The following is a 23,523-nucleotide window of genomic DNA, read 5'->3' on the forward strand; positions in this document are numbered from 1 at the left end:
CCACTTCTTCTGGGAATATTCCCAACTTCACTCCACACAGCACTCGTACTCCGTACACTCGACTGGACTGTAGACTGGACTGGCAACCTGATCGGCTATTCTTAGACCTATTTGTCCGGATTCCCGAGTCCCTGTACACGAATGCAAACATCAACGGTCGGTAGGTCGGTCCATTCAGCATAGGTACAGAGTAGAATAGAAAATCAGGGCATGACGAAAGTGTGAAGATCTAAATCCTTATTCAGTATGCTTCTGCTGCCGATTTTCATTCTCGAGTAACCATCTATTATTTGCATCTTGCCTACTCTCCATCCTTCTCTCCATCTAAGCTTCGAGCTTCATGTTTTTATCCACCTACCATACTTTAATCCCTCCTTGAAACCTTAATTTTGCGCCTTTCTTCTCGACTTCTTGTACTCTCGTTTGCTCATACCGCTTCATACAATTTATATCCAAGATGGAGGAGAATAACCCGGAATTGCAGGCAAAGCTGCAAGAATTGGAACATGAGCTGGAGGTTAGTTATGGCGTTTCCAACAACGGGGGACTTGGTTTAGCAGCGTCGCGTGTGCTCCTGTGCCAGATATATGCAGGATGTCATTTTTCGGGATAGATTAGATGGATTCTAGAGCCAGATTGCTGATACAACTTTTGCTTTAGGAAGGGGATATCACGGAGAAGGGGTATGTTTTCCCCAGACTATGCTAGAATCATTCAATGCCAGATCAACAGTCCTGATATTTCGAACACAGGTATCAAAAGCGACGCACATTTCTACTTTCACAATATATGGGAGCTTCGACGATATCTGCGGAACTAAAAGGGCTGCGCATACATGCTCCTGATGACAGCATACACCCCTCGAATGATGGTTCGCGCTCTGCATCGCTTGCTGCCCTCAATTCGAACTTGAACACCCCAAGTGGGAGCGATTTCTACCCCTCACAAAACTATGGCGCATCACAACTTTCCGGCCGAACAGCTACAATGGCGAGTGATGCAGGAAGCTTTGGAGCCAATAGAGCGCAAGATGGGCGAACTTTTTCATACGCCGGTAGACCTCAAGACTTAAGACTGGCAGTGCATAATCCTACCCAAAGGCATAGCTCTTATAGCCAGAATTCCGCATATCAGCCTGGCTCTCCAGGAAATGGAGACTATCAACAAGACCGTCCAAATGAGCCAAGTATGAGAATGGGATCAATGGCTTCTGGCACAAATTATGCTTTTAATCCGGCTCACCAAACTGGGTATGTGGAACATCCAGGAGAAGTTTACAATCCAAATCACGGAGGGCCGATGATGGATTCTCATGGCACCATGCTTGGGGAGTCGCAACAAGGATATTTCTCGGATTTTGCAGGACAACAAGGATACGACATTAATGGACCAATTTCTTACGGTGGAGGACCACATCGATATTCTTCCAGTGATGCATTCTCTCCAACAGCAGCGATGGCACCACCGATGCTGACCACCAGCGATTTACCTCCTCCTGATGCCCTAGAATATCAGATGCCCCTCGAACCTCGAGATGTTCCATTCGCTGTTTACGATCCACATGATAGAAATACTCCCATGTCTAAATTTGACAATATCGCAGCTGTTTTAAGGCATCGAGGAAAGGCGAGGGCAAAGATGCCAGCGTACTGGGTGTTGGACAATAAAGGAAAAGAGATCGCTTCTATAACTTGGGAAAAACTTACTAGTCGAGCCGAAAAAGTTGCGCAAGTAATCAGAGATAAGAGTTCTCTTTATAGAGGTGACCGAGTCGCTTTAATATACCGCGAATCCGAAATCATCGATTTTGCCATTGCCTTGCTTGGATGTTTTATTGCTGGAGTAGTGGCAGTCCCTATTAATGATCTTGACGATTATGCAAAACTCAATACGATCCTGACCTCTACACAAGCACATCTTGCACTGACTACTGACAACAATTTGAAAACTTTCCAACGAGATATTACGACACAGAAGCTCAATTGGCCAAGAGGGGTAGAATGGTGGAAAACCAATGAGTTTGGAAGTTGGCATCCAAAGAAGAAGGATGATGCACCACCTTTGACTGTCCCCGATTTGGCTTATATTGAATTTTCCCGAGCCCCCACAGGTGATCTTCGCGGTGTTGTGATGAGCCATCGAACGATTATGCATCAGATGGCATGTCTCAGTGCTATCATATCAACAGTGCCGGTCGGAGGGCATGGCGACACTTTCAATCCCGAATTAAGAGATAAAAGTGGAAGATTAATGGCTGGCGGTAGTAGTCGTGGCGAGATCTTACTCTCATATCTAGATCCACGACAAGGTATTGGTATGATTCTGGGTGTTTTATTGACTGTATACGGAGGTCACACAACTGTCTGGCTTGAAAGTAAGGCTGTTGAGACACCTGGTCTCTATGCGCATCTCATCACAAAATACAGAGCAACCCTCATGGTAGCCGATTACCCAGGTCTAAAACGGGCAGCTTATAATTACCAGCAAGATCCCATGACGACGCGAAATTTCAAAAAAGGAATGGAGCCAAACTTTCAAAATGTCAGGTTATGCTTAATAGATACTTTGACAGTCGACAGCGAATTTCATGAAGTTCTTGCAGATCGATGGTTACGACCAATGCGAAATCCTCGCGCACGAGAACTAGTGGCTCCTATGCTATGTCTACCAGAACATGGTGGAATGGTGATCAGTATGCGAGATTGGCTGGGTGGTGAAGAGCGCATGGGATGCCCTTTGAAACTAGACATTGGGTCAGATGGAGATTCTATAGAGGAAAAGTCTGAAGAGAAAGAGAAGTCAACTGGTAATGGCTTTGGAAGTCTGATTGGAGGCGGGACAGTAGCTCCTGCCGAACAAAAAGGGAGAACAGAATTAAGTGAAGTTCTTCTGGATCGGGAAGCACTCAAAACCAATGAAGTTGTCGTGGTCGCTATCGGCGAAGAAGCACGCAAGAAAGCTAGTAGCGAACTGGGGACAGTCCGTTGCGGTGCTTTTGGTTTCCCAATACCTGATGCAACCTTGGCGGTAGTAGATCCTGAAACTGGTCTTTTAGCCTCACCACATTCGGTGGGAGAAATTTGGGTAGACTCCCCATCATTATCAGGAGGCTTCTGGGCCTTACCAAAACACACAGAACAAATCTTCCATGCTCGACCATACAAATTCGAGCAAGGAGATCCAACACCGATGATGGTAGAGCCAGAATTTCTTCGAACAGGACTTCTTGGAACAGTAATTGAGGGCAAGATCTTCGTTCTTGGTCTGTATGAGGATCGTCTTCGTCAGAAGGTTGAATGGGTCGAGCATGGTCATGAAGTTGCAGAACATCGATATTTCTTTGTGCAACACATAATTGTGAGCATCATGAAGAATGTACCCAAAATTTACGATTGTTCGGCATTTGATGTTTTTGTCAATGATGAACATCTTCCAATAGTTCTGCTAGAGTCGCCATCAGCGTCTACAGCACCTGCTACTTCTGGTGGACCTCCGCGTCAACTCGATACTGCGCTTCTAGACTCATTATCAGAGAGATGCATGGAAGTCTTGATGCAAGAGCACCATTTGAGAGTCTATTGCGTTATGATTACAGCACCAAATACTCTCCCGAAAGTTTTGAAGTGTGGGAGAAGTGAGATTGGTAACATGCTTTGTCGTCGAGAGTTTGATCTTGGTAATCTTCCTTGTGTGCATGTTAAATTCGGAGTTGAACGTGCCGTACTCAATCTGCCTATTGGCGTGGATCCAATCGGCGGCATATGGTCACCACTGGCTGCGCAAGCTCGTGAAGATATATTATCTCCTGGCGACAAACAATACTCCGGAATTGATCGCCGCGAAGTGGTAATTGATGACAGGACGTCTACACCACTCAACAACTTCTTAAGTATAGTTGACTTATTGCAATGGCGTGTGGCGCGACAAGCCGATGAATTATCCTATTGCACGATAGATGGCCGAGGCAAAGAAGGAAAAGGGATTACCTGGAAGAAATTCGATACGAAAGTGGCTGCTGTAGCTATGTATCTCAAGAATAAGGTCAAGATAAGACACGGTGATCATCTAATACTCATGTATACGCATTCAGAAGATTTTGTTTATGCAACACACGCATGTTTTTGCTTAGGAGCAACAGCCATACCCATGGCCCCCCTTGATCAGAATCGACTGAACGAAGATGCACCAGCATTTTTACATATGGTCTCAGATTACCGTGTGAAGGCAGTCTTGGTTAATCAAGATGTTGACCATCTGATGAAGCAAAAGGCAGTTTCGCAACATCTTAAACAATCAGCACAAGTTCTTAAGGTATCGGTACCGAGCATATATAATACTTCAAAACCACCTAAGCAAAACAGTGGTTGCAGAGATCTTGGCCTTACGATGTTACCAGGTTGGGTTCAGCCAGGATATCCGGCTCTTGTTTGGACATATTGGACTCCTGATCAACGTAGGATCGCTGTGCAATTAGGTCATGATACCATCATGGGTATGTGCAAAGTACAAAAAGAAACTTGTCAAATGACAAGCTCAAGGCCTGTTCTAGGTTGTGTGAGAAGCACAACTGGTTTAGGTTTTATCCACAGTGTCCTTATGGGAATTTTTGTTGGTGCACCAACTTATCTGGTCTCTCCTGTTGAATTTGCACAAAATCCAGTATCATTGTTCTTAACTCTTTCGCGGTACAAGATCAAAGATACTTATGCCACACCACAAATGCTTGACCATGCGATGGCCGTTATGCCAGGGAAGGGATTTACCCTTCACGAATTAAAAAACATGATGATTTCTGCAGAGGGAAGACCTAGAGTTGACGTTTTCCAAAAAGTACGCCTCCATTTTGCTGCGACTGGTTTAGATCGCACCGCTATCAATACGGTTTATTCGCACGTTTTGAATCCAATGATAGCATCTCGTTCATATATGTGTATTGAGCCAATTGAGTTATGGCTAGACACTCAAGCTTTACGCAGAGGTATGATCTATCCTGTCGATCCAGAATCTAATCCAAAGGCTCTTTTGGTTCAAGATTCCGGTATGGTGCCTGTATCGACTCAAATAGCCATTGTTAACCCAGAGAGCCGTTGTCTTTGCCACGAAGGTGAATATGGTGAAATTTGGGTAGAGTCAGAAGCCTGCGTCAGAGCTTTCTATGGGTCTAAAGATGCTTTTGACTCGGAAAGATTTGATGGACGTACTCTGGATGGTGATCCTAATGTACAATACGTTCGAACAGGAGATTTAGGCTTTCTACACAATGTTAGTCGACCTATAGGACCAAATGGTGCGCAAGTTGAGATGCAGGTACTATTCGTTCTGGGTAGCGTTGGAGAGACATTCGAAATCAACGGCTTGAGTCATTTCCCCATGGATATTGAGAGTTCTGTGGAGAAATGTCATCGTAACATCGTTTCGGGAGGATCGTGAGTTCCCCCCCTGATTGTTCTACCAAAGCCTTAGAGACTAATAAAATTTAGTGCCGTTTTTCAAGCAGGTGGGCTTATTGTTGTGCTTGTAGAAGTGGGAAGGAAATCGTACCTTGCCTCCATTGTACCCGTCATCGTAAACGCCATTCTTAACGAACATCAAATCGTCGTCGACATCGTTGCCTTTGTCAACAAGGGCGATTTCCCTAGATCTAGACTGGGAGAAAAGCAAAGGGGCAAGATTTTAGCGACTTGGGTCACACGCAAAATGCGTACAATGGCACAATTCGGTATCCGAGATGCCGAAGGGGGTCTTTCAGATGTTACAGAGACAATGGAGCCACGAAGCGGTATCCCTAGTGTCCGAAATGGCAGCGTAATTGCCAGCAGTCTCCGTAATGTTGAACCTGCCCCTCAGATTGTTGAAGAACATGAACGCGAGCTTCAGCGTGCTGCCTCACAACACAGCTTCTCTCCTCTCCCCACTGGTATATCAGAAATGCCAGCGGATAACTATGATGAACCTCCAATGAGATCATCTCATGAAGTTAACTTCGGCATGAAAAATAATGATGATACACCTCCTGCGAATCCACAACCAAATCATTTCGAGATGTCGGGTCACAATTTTGATGGTGGAAATATCAATTTCGATAGTCCGTATTCTGATTTTGTAGTTCCAGGATTTGGACCTAATGCTGGCCAGCCTCCAGTGATTGGTCCAAAACCGAGAATGGATATGGGGATGGATGTAGGTGGACCCAGTGATGGAGGGAATGATCAGTGGAGTTTGCCGAGTCAGCAGCAGCAAGGAGGTGCACAGGGAGCGAGTGGATTTGGGGGATTGAGAGTTCATAATATGGATGATGATGATGACTGGAAAAATACTCTAATGCATTATAATCGGGCTAATCAATAGAGTGAGTGATTGAGAAAACTTGGGGGTGGGGGCGCAGCTGAGGCGTATGTGGATCTATATTGGGGAAGGCATAGGTAGAGGGGAAGCGTGATTTTTAGAGAGAGAGGATGGATAAAAGAGACTTGACTCCCCTTATGGATATTTTTGGAGCGATAACATCCTAGACCGGGACTATATATTGCATGGATTGATAGCATTTGGAAGAGCGAGATCATTGATGAAGCAAAGTTATGGTTCAAGATATATATTAAAGTACTACTGTTAATGCGCCTGCACTTGTGAATATTTGTAAATGAAATGAGATGAGATGGGATAGCTACTGATATGTATTTGTTGATACATATTTGTTCAGGCAAGGTTATGTGTAGACGGACTAGACTCGTCACAGCATGAATGTGTATTCCTCACCTACAAATGCATAGTGAAACAGCCAGGGAAAGCCTCAAGTTTACAGACAACAATCATGATTCTGCTTGTAGTCTAGTCGGTGATGCCAACTTGCATACCTAATGTTTATGCATCAAATAGTTGCAGTAGTGAGTGTATTGACGGCGATCCCGAGGCCCGACTGTTGGTTTCGGATTTCCTGAATTGAAATACGGGTTGTAGATTTTAATCCTACAAACTGAAATCAGAGGGATACAACAAGAGGAAAAAATTCCATTCTCATTTTATAGACATGTATAATGCAATACAATGCAATAAATATCGTGGACGGGGAATTAGTGATCAAATTATCCAACTAATGCACAACCTAAATATCACGTGGAACCTAACCGATATCCCTACATCGTACACATTTCTATATCATACATGCTTTTTTAGCTTTCAAAAACATTAATATCATCATCTAAATGTCACGATAATATATCTTTAAAAAGCTGTATGGAGTTTGTATTAGATTATATTAAAGGTTAAGAATGTTCTAAATATATTTAAATAGCTTATTTATATAAAGTTGATTATACTATACTGTTACGACGGCATCCAACATACCGCGTCACATGGTCAGGAAGTCACGTGATGGACCTAGAGGATCTAGGGGATCGAAGAATAAACATCTAGATCTATAGGATCCAGAGGATTCAGACAAGACAGAACTGTAGATTTTGCAGAGCAAAAAGGTCTATATAAGAGAATAGATTTCATTATAATGTAGAGCTTTGTGCTCAAGAACAATTATTAGTTTCATTACTATAATTACAAGAATTGTAACTAATTACAACCTTATTGAATTCCTATTTGAAGTTTAGTTTAAACCATTTTGAAAGATCTCTAGACACTTTCACATGACCCTAAAGGCAGCTCCCGTAACATTAAGATACAAGAAAAAGCTAATAAGAAAGTTAAAAAGGAAAAAAAGATAATTGAAATTAAAAAGAGGATAATACAAAAAAAGGTGGATCATTAACTTATAAGAGATATTAAAGAGGAGGTTAAAAGAGCTTGTAAATCAATAGAATTGTTACGAACAACGCAACATAGGCACGGGACTGGGCACTAAGTCACGTGGTTGGCTCAGTCTGCCTCAACAGGATAGTGTTACGGGAGCTGCCTCTAGGGTCACGTGGAAGTGTCTAGAGATCTCTCGAGGTGGTTTAGACTAGACTTCAAGTAGGAATTCAATAAGGTTGGTAACTGGTTGCAATTCTCGTAACTATAGTAATGAAACTAATGATTGTTCTTGAGCACGAAGCTCTATATTGTAATGAAATCCCATTCCCTTATATAGACCTTCGTTCTCTGTTGTCCCACTGCTTCCCACTGTGTCCCACTGGGCCTTACTCAGTGGGACTCAGTGGGACACCTTGGTCAGGTGATATTTTAATCAATCTAGTCATGTGACGACCTCGGTCGTAACAGATAGACACTGAGCCATGAAAGTATAAACAAATCAGTACTAAGCTGTACTAATTATACTAAGTAAGAAGGTCTATATAAGGGAATGAGTTTCATTATAATGTAGAGCTTGATACTTAAGAACAATTATTAGTTTCATTACTATAGTTACAAGAATTGCAATTAGTTACAACCTTATTGAATTCCTACTTGAAGTTTAGTTTAAACCACTTCGAAAGATCTCTAGATACTTCCACATAACTCTAGAGGCAGCTCCCGTAACAAGAATCTCCTATTAAGAAAGATTTAAAGCTTTAAAAAGGTTTATATATTATAGATCTAATATCTAAGAAAGTTACAAAACCCTTTAATATAATAGTAGTAGATAAATCAATAATAGAAAAAGAGGAGGGGGTTATACGGTTGAAATAAGACTAATAGATCAAATTTTTTATAAAATTTAAATAAAAAAGTTTTAAATCTTCTTTTCTAATTTATTATATTTTATTATATTTTTAAACAATTTATAACTTTATATTTTATTGAATGTATTTATTATTAAATATTAAAGTTATTGTAGGATGAGTTTAAAAACGTGTACGATATAGGGATGTGTACGATGTAGGGATATCGGTTACCATTGCGCGTTCGTTTATGGAAAGCCTCAACAGTCTCGTCTCTCTAACAAAGAAACAGTAGCAGAACCCCTCGTCGTACTCGTTTTCAGACAAGAACAAAGTACAAAGAAATTGGAATGCAGCGACGTATCTCGTGCGGGTCCCACCGGTCGAGAGAAGACAAAGAGGATAGGAGAAGTAAGGGAAGAGGGAGGGAAAGAAAGAAAGTCAAAAAGCCGACGAGAAGTTCTGCTTCTTTTCTTGATCACGACATCCATACGGCTCCTGTTGTTATATTGCTGGACGAAGATACGGGTGCAGCAGTATCGCTATTGGTATATTTACCGCAACTTTTAAATTTTCCTCGATTTTTTGTTTTCGAGGGAAGTGTTCATACACATATTTCTTGAGGCGAGACTTGCGAACATTGAGATATTTGTTGCATTCGGAGATTGATTGATTGACTGATTTGAAAGAAATCGTGTTCGAGGGAAACAAATCAGAGGACGAGAAAATAGGCAAGCATGGAACACGAAGGTCGCGCCGGGAAGTCTATGCAGGTTATTGTTTTGGTAAGTGGAAATCCGAGGATTATCTTTCTTTTGACTGCCAGTTTATGTAATGTTTGTATCCGTTCCTTCTGAGTATGTATGCGAAGCGGGCAACTGCATGAAGGAGGAAGGGATCATGGGGTTGTCATTATATGCAGTTGATGCTTATTTCGAATCCATCTTTTGCGTGATGGTTGGACGGTGCCGGTTGAATGGCTTTGTTCGGATGCGGGTGCATACATATATACCCAAGTCTGGGCATTTACCGATTTGGGGGTATTTTGGCAAGGAGTCACGTGCTATATATGTGCCACTTTTAAGATATCGTCGTGGGGAGACGCTCACTTGTTGTCAATTTCGCGAATCTACTACTATTATCAAGATCTGTGCTTGAAATCCTTTTGCCGTTTATATGATATGAAGTATATCATTTTGTTAGGGAAAATGCTAATAATCAATATTAATAGGGAGCCAGTGGAGGTCCTTTGGAATATGATTGTACCGCATTACTAGTACGATCAGTCTCATTAGGATGGAGTAAAGGATCTATTCTGGCTGTAGATGCTGGAGTTCACCTCTCGGCCATCGACCGAATTCTCCAAGACCACAACCCTCCAACAACTGAACGACCATATTTGCTAAAAGAGGGGGCATTTGCAGGCCTAGAACTTCCATTCAGAACTACTGAGGCAAATGCTGCTTACATAGCACGTACTATGGTTGGGGCTCATCTCATCACTCATCCGCATCTTGATCATATTTCGGGCGGGGTAATAAGTACCGCCAGTCCCAGTTCTAAACCGAGAAAAATTGCGGGATTGGCAAGTACGATTGAGGCGTTGAAAGATCATATCTTTAATGATGTTATATGGCCGAATTTGTCAGATGAAAATGGTGGTGTGGGATTAGTAACTTTCATGAGGTTGATTTCGGGGGGTTCGTCGGTTTTGGGAGATGGACCTACGAAAGGTTATGTGGAGGTTGTAGATGGACTGGCCGTTAAGTCTTGGGCTGTTAGCCATGGGCCTTGCATTGGGAACTTTCCTTGTATGTATTCCCCATTTTACTTCTTGAGAATATAGGATTGCGGATTGGATGTTGGTTTGTTGAACTACTTATTTTTGTCTCCATCACTTGCTTTTTGCCTGCTACCTCTACAATGTACTAAAAAGCGCTTCATTTACAGATCAACCAGGAAGAAACCACATCAACGAAAGCAGCAGTCCTCGTACTCCAACCCAAAAATCCAGCAGCCACTCCCACCGCAGTCACTACTCTCCGCTCACCACACCTCAAGTTTCATCAGAAAGTCTCAATTTTCCCTCCGCCGAGTCTGTCCATGCGTACACCAGTTCTGTCTGCTTCATTCACGACATTGCATCTGGTAACGAAATTCTCATTTGGGGGGATGTAGAACCCGATACCGTTTCTTTCTTCCCACGCAATAAACAAGTATGGCAAGATGCCGCTCCCAAAATCGCAGCGGGAATACTCAAAGGGATTTTCATCGAATGTTCATATGACGATAGTAGACCGGATGATTTATTATTCGGCCATTTGACACCGCGCTACGTCGTTGAAGAATTAAAAGTTCTCGCTGCCGAAACGGAAAGATGTCGCGAGGATCTGCGCAGACGCAGGAGCGATCGTGCTCTGAGCAGTTCTTCTCCATCGGATACGCTGAGGAAATCGTTCACGACAAGGGAGAAAGATAAGAAAGCTCACCTGCCTCTCGCTACCTCGGCTAATTATATTTCTTCGAACCGAAGAACCTTTGGGTTGGATGTTCTGAAGGGTGTTAAGATTATACTTATTCATGTGAAGGATCAGTTGGATGATAGAGAGGATCCGAGAGTGAAAATATTGAGGGAGTTAAGGGAATATGAGGAGGAACTTAACTTTGGGTGTGAGTTTGTGGTTAGCGAGAGGGGGATGAGTGTGTTCCTGTAGTGTGGCTTTGGGTTTGGACTGTTATTGTGGGGTGTGACTGGGGCTGGGCGTTTGAGGATGGGTCGGTTGTTTGCTTGCTTCAAGTATGCATTTCTTGCCTGATGGGATGGTAGTACTCTTGTGTATCTTGGTCGGACGTTTTTTTATGGGAGAACATTTCATGAAAGGACGGCTGGCTGATTAAATTTCTTGCAAGTCTTAAGACAAGGTAGGTATATAGGTGTAAAGGTTTTGCAAAGTGGTATCTATATACAGTCGGTTTAATATATAACTAAATGATTTTCTGCTTGATATTCTATCCTTCTTCCATAAGTTACCAACAGTCTATAGTCCCCATCCTCTCAACGTCAACGTATAAGTAAATCATTGATCTTCAAGCTTAGGCTTCACCAATTTCTTCGCCTCCTCATCCTTTCCAACAGCAGTATCATAATCCGGTCTCGGGATTTCTGTTCCATCTACAGTTCTTCCATAAGTAATTCCTCCCAATCTCGAAATTGGTTTTAGGACTGCGGGATCAACAATATTCTTCTCTTCATTAATAGCATTTTCCCTAACCCAGAATCTGGTTCCCTCAATAATTGCCAAAACTCCTGTTTTCTTGCCTGGCGTTGCTTTACTCTCGAATTCCTTCAAACTCTCTAATTTTCCCTCCACACTGAAATGTGATTCTAATACTCTACTCGTCTTCACAGTTGTACACGGAGCGGGTGTAAGCCCACTAAACGCCCATTCCGATTCGCCATACGGTGCATTGATCGAAGTCGAGTTTGCGGCTTCGATGAAATGTTCCGAGATGATATTGATGGTGCATTCACCCGTCTCCTTGAGATTCTTCAACGAATCTTTCGCATTCTCTAATCCTCCTGAATATCCCAATGTGAAAAGTGGGGGATCGTGATTAATCATGTTGAAGTAACTAAACGGAGCTAGATTTGTCGATTTCCCGTCCGCGCTGCGCGTACTGACGAATCCGATAGGCCGCGGAATGATGGAGGAAATCAGCAACTTGTAGTTGTAGACAGCGGGTCGACCTTCTTCATAAGGATCGATTTCGACATGTGGGATCTTGAGAGATTCGCCGTTGTCGTTGGCGCCAGAACCGAGTTTCCAGGAGGGAGATATGGTTTGTGTGACGTTCCAGGATCGGGAGGCGTCCCATGGTGAACGAGATGCTTCGACGGCTTTGAAATCACGGTGCGGGTTGCGGTTGATGAGCTTTTCGGCATCGGCTCGTTGTTGGGTTGTGGAGGACATGGTTGCTGAAGGATGGAGATTGGAAATGAAAATGGGTTTTCTGGGCGAGAAGAAGTGGTTGAGGTTTGATTGAAGTGAGGGACTTGTTGATGGGAGATACAATTAGTAAATAAACTAAATAGCGGGGAGATAGCGGTACTACAGAGAACGCCGTCGAAGGTGGATGAATATATGCGTACGTACCGGTCTGAAGCTTTAAATACTTGTCTGACTCTCAACTTCCTAATTGACATTGATGATGGGTAATTAATTGATTTGTTACGAGGGAAACACAAAATATATATCTGCCACGCAAACTTGGAGAATACTGGTATGGATTTTGTAAAACCGATGCAAATATTTGATGTGACTGTTGTTCCGCCACCCATTTCGTCACAGCGGCTTTCATTCCGCCTTAAGAAGCTGTGGAGATTTAAGCTGATAGATAAGGTTAAGGTTGATGACCCCGCACTGATAAGAGGAGGGAGGGATGGAGGGACGGAGGGAGAAGTTCGGGAAGCTACGAAACGGGAAGGAAAGGAATATACCAGCAAGGCTAGAATCGGGCGAATACTTATTACTATCGATAGATGGGGCAATCTAGTTACATAAAGATCATTATGAAGAGAATAAGTTAATCTTCAGTTTATTTATTCTTGAAGCTATTCAGAGAACGACAGTAAGGTTAAACTCCGAACATTTGAAATCAATAGTCAATTGGTCAGCAGTGAGCACTACTCCCCATTCCTGACAAATAATAATTGACTTTGTATCTGTCGATATATCTACTTATCTACTCGCCAAATATCACAAGTACATCTGAGAGCTACAATACCTAGAAGCTGATAAATCACTAAAGGCAAAGGAAAACATCCAAAATCAAGCAATCACATTAGACAACATAAGAAGCTTCATAAAAAATGGATTCTCTACCTTCTCAACTCTCTTCCCTCAAATTAGCACCCGGTGTTCAGAGATACTCTCTCGGAGATTGGAAGCTTCAATCTGGCCAAGAAATTCCTGATGCTCATATTGCATTCAAGACATTTGGAGACCCAAGTTCCCCTGCTATTATCTATCCTTCTTGGTTTTCTGGAGGTGAGTGTTGAGATCGGTGCTATCTGCATATATATCTACATGAAAGCTGGTATCTTCGCAGTTAAAGTCATGTTAAAAGGCAAGATATACAAAGTTCGTTAACGCTAAAAGTAAATAGCAATCGCGGACAACGAATGGCTCATCGGAGAAGACCAAGTATTGAATCCCAAGAAATACTTCATAATCATCACCGCACTTTTCGGAAACGGAGAATCAACCGTAAGTTTACCCTCCCATTCTCATTCCCCATCCCCACTGCCCCTATAGTACTTACACGAAAAAAGTCTCCATCCAATTCCTCCATCTCTCCTTTCCCAAAAGTAACCTTCTATGACAACGTCCGCGCTCAACATACCCTCGTGACCTCCCATCTTCAAATCAGCCATGCGCGCGCTGTGATCGGTTGGTCTATGGGCGCAGGTCAAACTTATCAATGGGCCACCATGTATCCCACATTCATGGATATCTGTATCCCGTTTTGCGGATCTGCAAAAACAGCTCTTCATAATCAGGTCTTTTTGGAAGGTGTTAAATCTGCATTGTTAGCTGCTAAGAGTCTTTCGAGTGCGGGATCCAAGGAAGGTGTTGTTGTGAAAGGAGACCGAGACGAAGTGAGGGTTTGGAGTCAAGAGGAAAAGGAGGTGGGATTGAAGGCCTTTGGTAGGGGGTATGCTGGATGGGGATTCAGTCAGGTGAGTTGATATTGGCAACCTAGGGGATGAAATTACAGTGATTTGACTGTAAGAGCATACTAATCCTATCGTAGGCTTTCTATAGAAAGGAACTTTTCAAGACCATTCTAGGATTCAAAGATCTCGAAGATTTCATGCAAAATTTCTGGGAGAAGTGGGCCCTTTCGAAAGGTACCTCCTATCAATTTTTTCCCTTCCCTCCCCAAATCATCAAACTCCTCCCGCTCTCCCAATCTAACACTTCCGCCCACCAAAAAACAGATCCAGAAAACCTCCTAACAATGCTCCACACCTGGGCCGCGGGCGACGTCTCCAACCAATCTCCCTATCATGGAGATTTCGCCGCTGCAATGGGAGCTATCAAAGCCCAGATGCTTGTTCTACCCGGAAAAACTGATCTGTATTTTCCGTATGTATTTTATCTTTCTTTTCTTTCACCTCTTCCCTTATCTACTCTCCTTTCTCCCTTCTTCTTCCTCCTTCCTCCTTGTCTTTCCCCTCCTCCAACAACCCCCACTAACACCCCCTAGACCCGAAGACTCCGAAATAGAAGTCTCCCTCATGCGCCCCGGCATCGGCAAACTCGATGTTTTCCCTAGCATATGGGGACATTGGGCTGGAGGGCCAGGTGATTCAAAGGAAGATGTCAAATGGCTCAATGAGAGGTTGGTTGAAATCGGTTTGTGAATTTTGGTTTTCTTTGGAAGGGTGGATTCTTTTATTTATGAGGGTTTGGGTCACTCGAGAGGGGAGGCCGATTGTTTAGCGGAGCAAGTGGTGTAAAATTGAGCATGGCAATGGATTTTCGCTTGATGCTTAATCACTGTTGAATGGATGTTATTGGCGAGTATGAGATTTATCATTATGGCAAGTTTACATGCTGAATGATCATTACATGTACCTAGGTATGTATGAGTATGTGTGTGTTTGAGATTCGTGACTACGTACAGTATACCATGTCTCTTAGATTGCACAACCGAGTACCGAATACCGGACGCCCTCAGCTCACCTATCCTGGAAATGCTATCCAAGAACTATCTATCCATCCCATCCCTTTATCTCCATCTCTCCTCTTAAACTTCCACACTTCACTCATTTGCCAAAACTTCTCCATTCCTATCCCCTACCACCGGTACAACAACCGGCTTCTCACTATCCGCACTAACCCTAGCACTCTCTCCCGCAATCTTACCACCCATAACTAACGCGCTCTTTGCACCACCACCACCACCACCACCAACACCAACCCTTTGACTGCCACTAACACTCCCCATACTACCTCCCCTCTTCCTACCTGTTCCCTTGAAGTTTCCCGTCAGCTCTTCCCTCACCTCTCTCATTATTTCCTCTCCGCGTATTCCCAATCTGCCCATTCTTCCCACCAACAGCGTATTTTCCCTCTGTACACTACCCACCTGATTTCTCAGAACCTCCTTTTCCCTCTTCAGAACTTCAATCTGGGCCCTCAAACTAGCATTAATCTGTTGTAACTCCTCTCCCTTTTCCTTTTCATCTCTCTTCTTCCTTTTCTCCTCTTGTTTCTGTTCCTCCCTCAATCTTCTCCTTTCCAATTTCTCCATTTCCTTTTTATGTTTTTCCTCTATCTTCTTGACCTCTCTCTCATGTTTCTCTTCCGCTTTACTAATTGCTTCTTTCTCTTTCCCACCATCTTCACTCTTCTTATCCGCTTCTTTTTGTTTCGCTTTCTCCAATTTTTCGTAAAGTTTTCGTTTCTTATCCTCGAGTTTCTGGAGCTCTTTATCCTGTTGTAAATTTACCTTTTCGACTACAGCCGAATCTTGTGATGATACTTTTCGGAAGGACAGAGCTGATTCAAAACTATCGACTGTGGATTCGCTAGAAATAGATGAGTTGGATAATGATCGAGAGCGAGTAACGGCAGCGGAAGTTTGAGCAGAAGATTGTTCGCTAGTAAGTTGTAGAGGTCCGGGATTTTGGGCCGAGGGAGATTCGGTGGCAATAGGTAGACGGTCTGCAATCATCGCTGGTGCATATGGAGCGATTAAAGCTCCGGCTGTAGTTGCTACTCCTGCTACCATGTCGTGTATTCCACCATTTGTGGGTGATTGTTGTGCTGGCACTGCAGGCCTTGTTGGGCCAGCAGCTACAGGTGTAGACTTTTCTCCTTGACTATGTATACCAGCAAGATGGCCGTTGGTTTGATAATTATGTAGATCTTTTTCGTGATTATGGTGATGGCGATACCGATGCTCACGTTTTCCTTGCTCTGTTGTGTCATCTTCCTCTACAAGTTCTTCAGTAGGTTCATCATCATCACTATCCAAATCCTCGATCGTTTTCGAACATGCCCAGTCCAAAAATTTACCTGCATCCGAAACAATAGCTGATGGTGTTCCGCGATCAATCATAAATCGTGGTATACCCCCACCAGGATCACTTCTGGTAACCATAATCCACTCAACAGGATTTTGCTCCCATTTATCATCCTCATTTGGCACAGAAGATTTCTCCTCCTTTACAGCTTGAGCCAGATTACTATCGGAACGTGAAGCTTGCTTATGAAATTCGTCTCTTTCTTCCTCTGTACTGGATGAATCATGCTTTTGAAGAGCATTCCTCAAAACGGCTTGTTTGCCTAAATTCGAAGCGGACCTATCTCTTGTATGTCCCTTTGTAAGATCAGATGAAGATGCTGATCTCTTGGGAGGCGGTTTCTTAATTGGTATTTCTCGAATAAATTCAACAGATTCATAATATCCTCTTATAAATCCATCACGCGATGGAGTATCTGGATGTTGACATGGTCTCGATATTACCATGAAATGGCGGGGTACCTCGTTGTTATTTTGTTCCTTGAGCGCTTGATCTGAGGAGATAAACATGGTGACAAAATCTCTCGGGGTTGTTGGTCCTGGAAATTGTGCTGATAAAAGATATACTGATATCCATTAGACCGTTGTCCCTCATCCCAATTTATTATAAACATACCTTCCATTTTCCCGGTTCCAGAAACGTTATTGTACGCTACTCTCTTCTCTCCACCAATTCCTCTAATATTACCTTCACCTGGACCCCCTTGAACCTTTAGGGTTTCTGGAAATTCCCTCTCCAAACCCCTCTTCCATTTTGTAAATCCCAGTCCTTCATGTACACTCCTCCTCGCAAACCAAGTGCCCTTTCCATCTTTTCCCTTACAAGAATATACACTTATGCCCAGTGGGTTATCAGCCGGCCTCAATTTTATTTGTTTCCACTCCTTCTGAAGAGATTCGATATCGTGAGGTGGGGGCGGAGATCTAGCATCAGATGCGAAGATTTCGGATGCTGAGGATGCAACTGAAGATGTTGTATTCGACCGCGGACGACTGTTGGAAGACTCAATACTGTCGGGTATAGGGACTGAATCGATTATCAATTGAGCGCTGTTGAATGCATCTGATAGGAATGGGTTTAAATTATTGGTAGGGGTATCGTCGTACTTCACCGCGCCCAGCGATTTGAGAGCTTCATGAAGAGCTGACATTGCGTTTGCTGTTTGGAGTCTTTGTTTCTTTGTTTCTTCAATCAAGAAGAAAATGTGTAATCTCTGAATTCGACACAAGGCTATGGATCAGGGAGATGTAGACAACAAAGCAGAAAATACCGCTCAAGAATTCTAGGCAAGATGTGGAATGAGTCTCGAGAGTCGTGGAGGTTTTGGGTATATTATGTATGCGGTTGAGTTCAATAAATAGCAAGTTAGTAATGAGTAAGATGTAGTAGACATATGGGATTTGAGATTTGAATAGATTGAGTAAATGGCATTCAACAAAGGATGTGAGATTGCCAGGGATAGGGGGGTAGGTATTTCATCAAACTTTGGAGGTATCTGGAATCCGGATGTATTTACTTACTATTGTCTCCCTTCCAAGTTAGTATTCAATTACCCAATATGTATAAAATCAATACACCGGTATCAATACATCATTAAATAAGTAGAAAATCGATAAAACTATCTACCCAAGTAGTATTCCATAAAATATATATTCATCTACCGGTATACCGTAAGTTATTGCGGTAGGTTATTGCGGGGTGAAATACAAATCATTTACAATATGATTGGTCTAGCTCTTCATCATTCAGTAGAAACTAGATTTCTATCTCTTGTAAAACGCTTTGACGGCATTTCTCAAGCACAGACAATGAAATAGATAAAAATACATGAATGCGTGAATACGTGAATACGTCAGTAATACGCGGAGATAAATTCAAGTGTCTACGAGTTTGGGTGGGTGTTCGGAAATGAAAATACACTAAAAGGGGGAAAACCTCCGGGTAGAAAAGTGCTCAATTGATTGAATTCATCCAATGTTTGTGCACGAGAATTTTGCTTCGAGTAGCTATGAAAGTCTTGGAGGAGTATTTGTTAAGTTATGTATTATTCATTTATGTACAAAGTAAATGCAGTGAGTGAGAGTGACTACTTTTACCACACCAGAAAATCCATCCGTGGCTATGCAAAAAATTGGACTCTTATCCACCCACCAAAACCCAATGTTCTTGTACCCAACGCCTTGCTCAATAGATATGCTGCGATAAGGCTGATTAGGTGAATAATGATGCCAAAGATATCGCAGTGTAGATACATATTTAGTGCTCTCAACCGAAAGTTACACCCTCCTCTCCTTGTGTGAGCATATCCTGTTCTGCTTTACAGCTACCACAATACTCCTGATGCCACTTTCTGAGTTCATTCATTTTATCATCCACCTGAAGAACTTGTTGGCTTGAACCGCCCTTGACTTTACTACTTGATAGACTATTCGTCTGGTCCTCTCGCAACATCATTTGAGCTTGTTTGCATCTCATGTTCTCATCCAGGAGCCAATTCTCCCATTCTGCTTTTAGCACATTTCTCTCGACATTGTTGACCACTCTCATAGCGATCATTAGATCGTATCTGTATGAGCCCAAGTGCTGACGGGTTCTTCGAAGTCTCTTAGCTGTTGATTTAGTTGATGTTTTGGTGAATGGTGACCCTGCCATCTCATAGGGAGCGTTCAGATCCGTAACATTCGCGATTTCCATAAATTGCGCGTAACTATTGAGTTATATTAGCGTATTTTCAAAGGTTGGGGAGTTAGTGGATGCCTACCATTTGCTTTCATGGTGACTCTGGACTCCCGTGGATAGGTTATTCACAGCTTCGTCAAGATCTTTCAGATAAATTGCTTTGCTCATGCTTGGATTAGGACCGACTCCCATCCGACTCATGAATTTTGCTGCATTCCGTTCTGTCCACCATTCTGATGTATCGCGTCCAGTAAGGAATGCGTTTATCAAAATGCTCATTATCAGTGCAGTCAAAATGATAGTGTGGGCACTGGATATTTTCCATATGGATCGGAATACCGCAAACGTCCACATCATCACCGATGATATACAACTCTCACCAAACGAGCTGAGTGTCTCGAGTAACATATCTGTGAGTGTACGTTGCTTAATTTGTGGTCGTTTGGACTTGCTTGCGTCGTTGGCCGAAAAAAGTGAGACTGTTTTTTGATGTCCTACATGTCCATAAATGTGAATAGCCTTCTTTGTCCTGCTATTTGGTCCCAACTTTTGAACTTGATCAGCAATAACATCAGCCAAATCTTCGGCATCCATTGCACAATCATCGAGAGCCTGTCTCTCAACTAGACCTTTTCCGATTTTCGGGGACTTTGACCATTCAACCTTTGTATATATTGCCAATTTGCACTTTGATTTGGCGACATGTGTAATAACGATTTTCGAGACCAGCATAAAATCTTGGAAATGTGGTAGATGCCAAGGGGTCTTGGAATCCGTAACAACATAGCATACATGGTCATTCATGATATCAATAATTTGATGATCAACAACGTTTGCTTGTCGTGATCTTCGCCAGGAATCAACGTAGTCAATTTGAAATTCGAAGTCTCGACGCATGTGGTTACCATCAAGATGAACCCATGGGCCTTGAGCAATCTTTTGTGCTCTCCGTTCATGGTAAAGTAGTTGAAACACTGCACTTTTGTCGCCAAACATGAGGTGAAAAAGGGCCTTTGGACTAATACCAAATTCTCGCTCGACCGTCTTTCGTTGCATATCGGGTGGCTCGTAGATAACAGGCTGAGAAGGAAGTTGAAATTTCTGCACTTCCTTCCCTTTTCTATTGAAATTAAGCCCGCGCTCAACATTTAATGAGGCTCTAAGATCACGATCTTTACGACTATAAGTACGACCCGAGATCGTCCCATCATCGATTGGTGTATTGACGTCAACATCCTCCCAACTCTCCATGCTAGGACTTCTAGTAGGGTCTTCATGCTCCATTTTAATCAGTGCCGTCATTATATCTTCTAAACTCATCGAGTTCTCGGCTTGATTTATATCAACCAAAAAATTCAGTCTTGATTGAAGCAATCGAAGAGGCTCAAGGAATGTTTTAATGGTGATCCTAGTAAATCCTGTATCAGGTGAAGTATCGAGGAGATGCAGGAATAGGAAGTCACAATCTCTGCCTGGAGCAGCTGTAACTTCACTAATGCTAGCCAACTTGACCCCAGTTATCAAAACAAGGCCTAGATGATGACTATAAAAGTATATGTCTTTTTGAGTGACGTAGACCCTGCCAGGAAAATCATGCTGCTCATTTGGATTCCAAGTAGCACGGAAGACAAGTATAACTTTGTCCTCTCGCGGAACATTTGGAAATAGCATTCGAAATTGTGCATCTTGAGTTTTCAGCTGGATTGGGTAATTGCTGGGGTATACTTCTGGTCTGGATCCAGATTGATTCGCTGCACGCGCAACTTCAATCTCGATACTAGCACTAGCGGCTTTTCGGTGGACCACAGGTGAGGGACCTGGAGTTGTTGAAAAATCAGTCAATGGACTGATCGGGCTCTTTGCAGACCCAAGTCCATTATCGGGCTTTAAGTTCTCGTCCATACCTATCTTTGGAGATGGTTCTAACGGCTTTATACGTGGGCTCCCAGGTGCCGAGCGAGATCCTGAGCTTGGAGTTTTAATTTCTCCCTTCTCAAGGCGATTGATGTATCCCCAATTGCTAGTGCCCCATAAATTGGCCATTATACCACTAGGCATTCCTCCACTAGCGTCACTCTGACCAATACCAATTCCACGCTCTCCGCTAACGATCACTGCAGATTTGCTCAAATTCGTAGGAGCAGGCGGGTTTATGAGTGTTGATGGCGCCAAGGTACTTGCAGTATAATCTTGAGTTGGTGACTGCAAGGTGATTTGTGGATTGGGAAGGTTATTCGTAGAGGTTGAAGGTGCAGAGATGGGAAGAATTGTATGACTAGCTGATATCAAACTAGCGATACCACCCGATGCAGGTTGAGATGCACTTGGAGGTTCATTTGACTGCATACTAGTCGACTTTCTGTGGAGATCTAGTTTTTGCATGATTCTAGCAGCATGTTCTCGACTAGTTTCACCCTCTTCTCTTGAAGTAACAGAACGACGAGGAGGGACAATATCGGAACTGGGTCTTCCAGCAAACTCTGCTCCAGGAATAGGTAGCGTGCCGGACCTTTCGATAACATCTTCATTGCCATACGAAATTTGACCATCTGCATTTTTGGCAGCAAATTCGGGAATAGAAGGTGGAGTGATGGCGAATGCGGGATCAATTCCTCCAGCGCGGAGCGTTCTAGGATTTGCACTAGCCTCGAGAGCTTTATTTTTAGCAAGTTCAAAAGCCTCGAGCCATTCCATAAGGATAGCTTGGGTCTCCGCTTGAACAAGAATTGTTTGATTTTTGGTTTTGACCTCGAAACAGAATCGTCGATCTTCCTGAACAGCAGGTTTCACATTACAAAGAAGGACGCCAATCTTTTCACTCTCCTCTACTCCCCCAGATTGTATTCCTTGAACTAACCAACCAAAGATCCCGTCTTTAACATAGAACCAGCGACGGACCCATAAAGTCCTTGCGGGCTTACCAGATATTGTTCGTAAGAACAGCCAATCTTGTTTTTCCGATCGTTCAGTATGTTTGCTTTGAGGTTGAATGAGTCCAGTCGAAGGACCTCTTGAGCCGAGGTATGCAACCGTTGAAAGATTGTAGTCTTCCAACTCCCTGGATGGTTTTGATGCCTGGGATGCAGTCTCCGCAATATCTCGTCTGGCAAGCTGCAATTCACGGCGGAATGTTGCCTCACCAGCTTCCATTTCTTTGCTCCATCCTCGCACACGATCCATCTCATGACCCCATTTAGCAAGAGCTAACGAAGAGACTTCTCTTGTTCTCTTCATCTCCTTCCATTGATCAGTTGACACTCTCACAAGTAATTTGTCGATCGTATATCGTAATTGGGGCGCAAGTAAACAGAAGTCCAGAGATGCTTTCAAATATGCTTTTCTGGTTTCGTGTACTTGGAAAGCATCCTCTCGCAGCGCCGAAGGCTCTTTAGTTTTCGATTGAGCCACATATCTTGCCAGTGTAGAGTCAAATGTCTTCTGCGACTGCTCTAAATATCTTCGAGCATCTTTAAAATTCCGTAGTTCTGAAGCCATGAATGCTTTGATGGGCTCGCATATATTTGTATCAATCTTCTTAGTACCAGCCATAATCTGCGACCACCATTCCTTCGACCCTTCTCCAAATCTTTGCATTGCCAACAAAGTATAGTCATGATCGAGGACAGCTTCGGAAACATTCGCAGGAGGGATCGATCGAAAGAGAAAGTTATTGAATGCATCTTCTAATGAGGAAGCGTCGTGAACAAGTTTGGTTATGGATTTGACATAGGCATCGAGCCATTTCTCAAGTATCTCCACTTGATCAGAGAAATGAACTGCTGTCGCGCGAAACGTGGGTGAATCGAGGGCTGCTTCTTTTAAGCCCACTGGTATTAAGCTCAATGGCCTATTGAGCTGTGGTATAACGGGCGGCGCAACGTCCGACATGTTGATTAAACTCTGCGCAGAGTGAAAGATAGAATAAATCCCAACCTCATTATGCTAAAAAGCTGTAAATGGTTGTATCATATACGTAAATTTAAAAATCGTCCTAGAAGGTGGCACAAGAAGTTGGGGTTGGAGGCTAGATTGTTTGAGGGGGAAAGTATAAGGGGCTTTAAAATGGAAGTTTGTTACCAACTAATAGATTCATAATGAGATAGTAAATGCCATTAAATTTGATAAAACAAATGAGGATTGAATGTTTAAATTACTCAA

General features: G+C 43.0%; 6 protein-coding genes across 6 annotated transcripts; 3 read left to right on the forward strand and 3 right to left on the reverse strand.

Annotated features, from left to right (window-relative positions):
* Positions 1 to 146: 146 nt before the first annotated feature.
* On the forward strand, positions 147 to 6,591 carry EAF01_006897 (uncharacterized protein). The gene is made up of 4 exons (XM_038915151.1): positions 147 to 517; positions 661 to 683; positions 753 to 5,426; positions 5,481 to 6,591. Exons 1-4 carry the CDS (start codon positions 458 to 460, stop codon positions 6,346 to 6,348), a joined length of 5,625 nt encoding a protein of 1,874 aa, XP_038768789.1. The 5' UTR covers positions 147 to 457; the 3' UTR covers positions 6,349 to 6,591.
* Positions 6,592 to 9,328: 2,737 nt separating this feature from the next.
* EAF01_006898 (uncharacterized protein) lies at positions 9,329 to 11,305 on the forward strand (the record flags this gene model as incomplete). The annotated part of the gene is made up of 3 exons (XM_038915152.1): positions 9,329 to 9,376; positions 9,823 to 10,402; positions 10,542 to 11,305. 3 exons carry the CDS (start codon positions 9,329 to 9,331, stop codon positions 11,303 to 11,305), a joined length of 1,392 nt encoding a protein of 463 aa, XP_038768790.1.
* A 363-nt stretch (positions 11,306 to 11,668) lies between these two features.
* On the reverse strand, positions 11,669 to 12,562 carry EAF01_006899 (uncharacterized protein; the record flags this gene model as incomplete). Its single annotated transcript, XM_038915153.1, has 1 exon — positions 11,669 to 12,562. The coding sequence occupies one exon, from the start codon at positions 12,560 to 12,562 to the stop codon at positions 11,669 to 11,671; it is 894 nt and encodes a 297-aa protein (XP_038768791.1).
* Positions 12,563 to 13,461: 899 nt separating this feature from the next.
* On the forward strand, positions 13,462 to 15,018 carry EAF01_006900 (uncharacterized protein; the record flags this gene model as incomplete). Its single annotated transcript, XM_038915154.1, has 6 exons — positions 13,462 to 13,639; positions 13,758 to 13,858; positions 13,924 to 14,331; positions 14,406 to 14,502; positions 14,593 to 14,740; positions 14,862 to 15,018. The coding sequence occupies 6 exons, from the start codon at positions 13,462 to 13,464 to the stop codon at positions 15,016 to 15,018; spliced, it is 1,089 nt and encodes a 362-aa protein (XP_038768792.1).
* A 401-nt stretch (positions 15,019 to 15,419) lies between these two features.
* Positions 15,420 to 17,836, reverse strand: EAF01_006901 (uncharacterized protein; the record flags this gene model as incomplete). The annotated part of the gene is made up of 2 exons (XM_038915155.1): positions 15,420 to 17,251; positions 17,302 to 17,836. The coding sequence occupies 2 exons, from the start codon at positions 17,834 to 17,836 to the stop codon at positions 15,420 to 15,422; spliced, it is 2,367 nt and encodes a 788-aa protein (XP_038768793.1).
* Positions 17,837 to 18,951: 1,115 nt separating this feature from the next.
* EAF01_006902 (uncharacterized protein) lies at positions 18,952 to 23,253 on the reverse strand (the record flags this gene model as incomplete). Its single annotated transcript, XM_038915156.1, has 2 exons — positions 18,952 to 19,393; positions 19,448 to 23,253. The coding sequence occupies 2 exons, from the start codon at positions 23,251 to 23,253 to the stop codon at positions 18,952 to 18,954; spliced, it is 4,248 nt and encodes a 1,415-aa protein (XP_038768794.1).
* Between the last annotated feature and the right edge of the window lie 270 nt (positions 23,254 to 23,523).

The sequence above is a fragment of the Botrytis porri genome (genome assembly GCF_014898465.1).
Source record: "Botrytis porri strain MUCL 3234 chromosome Unknown BPOR_009, whole genome shotgun sequence".
Lineage (NCBI taxonomy): Eukaryota > Fungi > Ascomycota > Leotiomycetes > Helotiales > Sclerotiniaceae > Botrytis > Botrytis porri.

What these genes read in the sequence shown, in the direction of transcription:
- EAF01_006897 (XM_038915151.1), top strand. Translation starts at nt 458, where the DNA reads ATGGAGGAGAATAACCCGGAATTGCAGGCAAAGCTGCAAGAATTGGAA. An exon ending in AATTGGAACATGAGCTGGAG is followed by an intron (nt 518 to 660) that starts GTTAGTTATGGC and finishes CTTTTGCTTTAG; the next exon opens with GAAGGGGATATCACGGAGAA. An exon ending in GGGGATATCACGGAGAAGGG is followed by an intron (nt 684 to 752) that starts GTATGTTTTCCC and finishes TTTCGAACACAG; the next exon opens with GTATCAAAAGCGACGCACAT.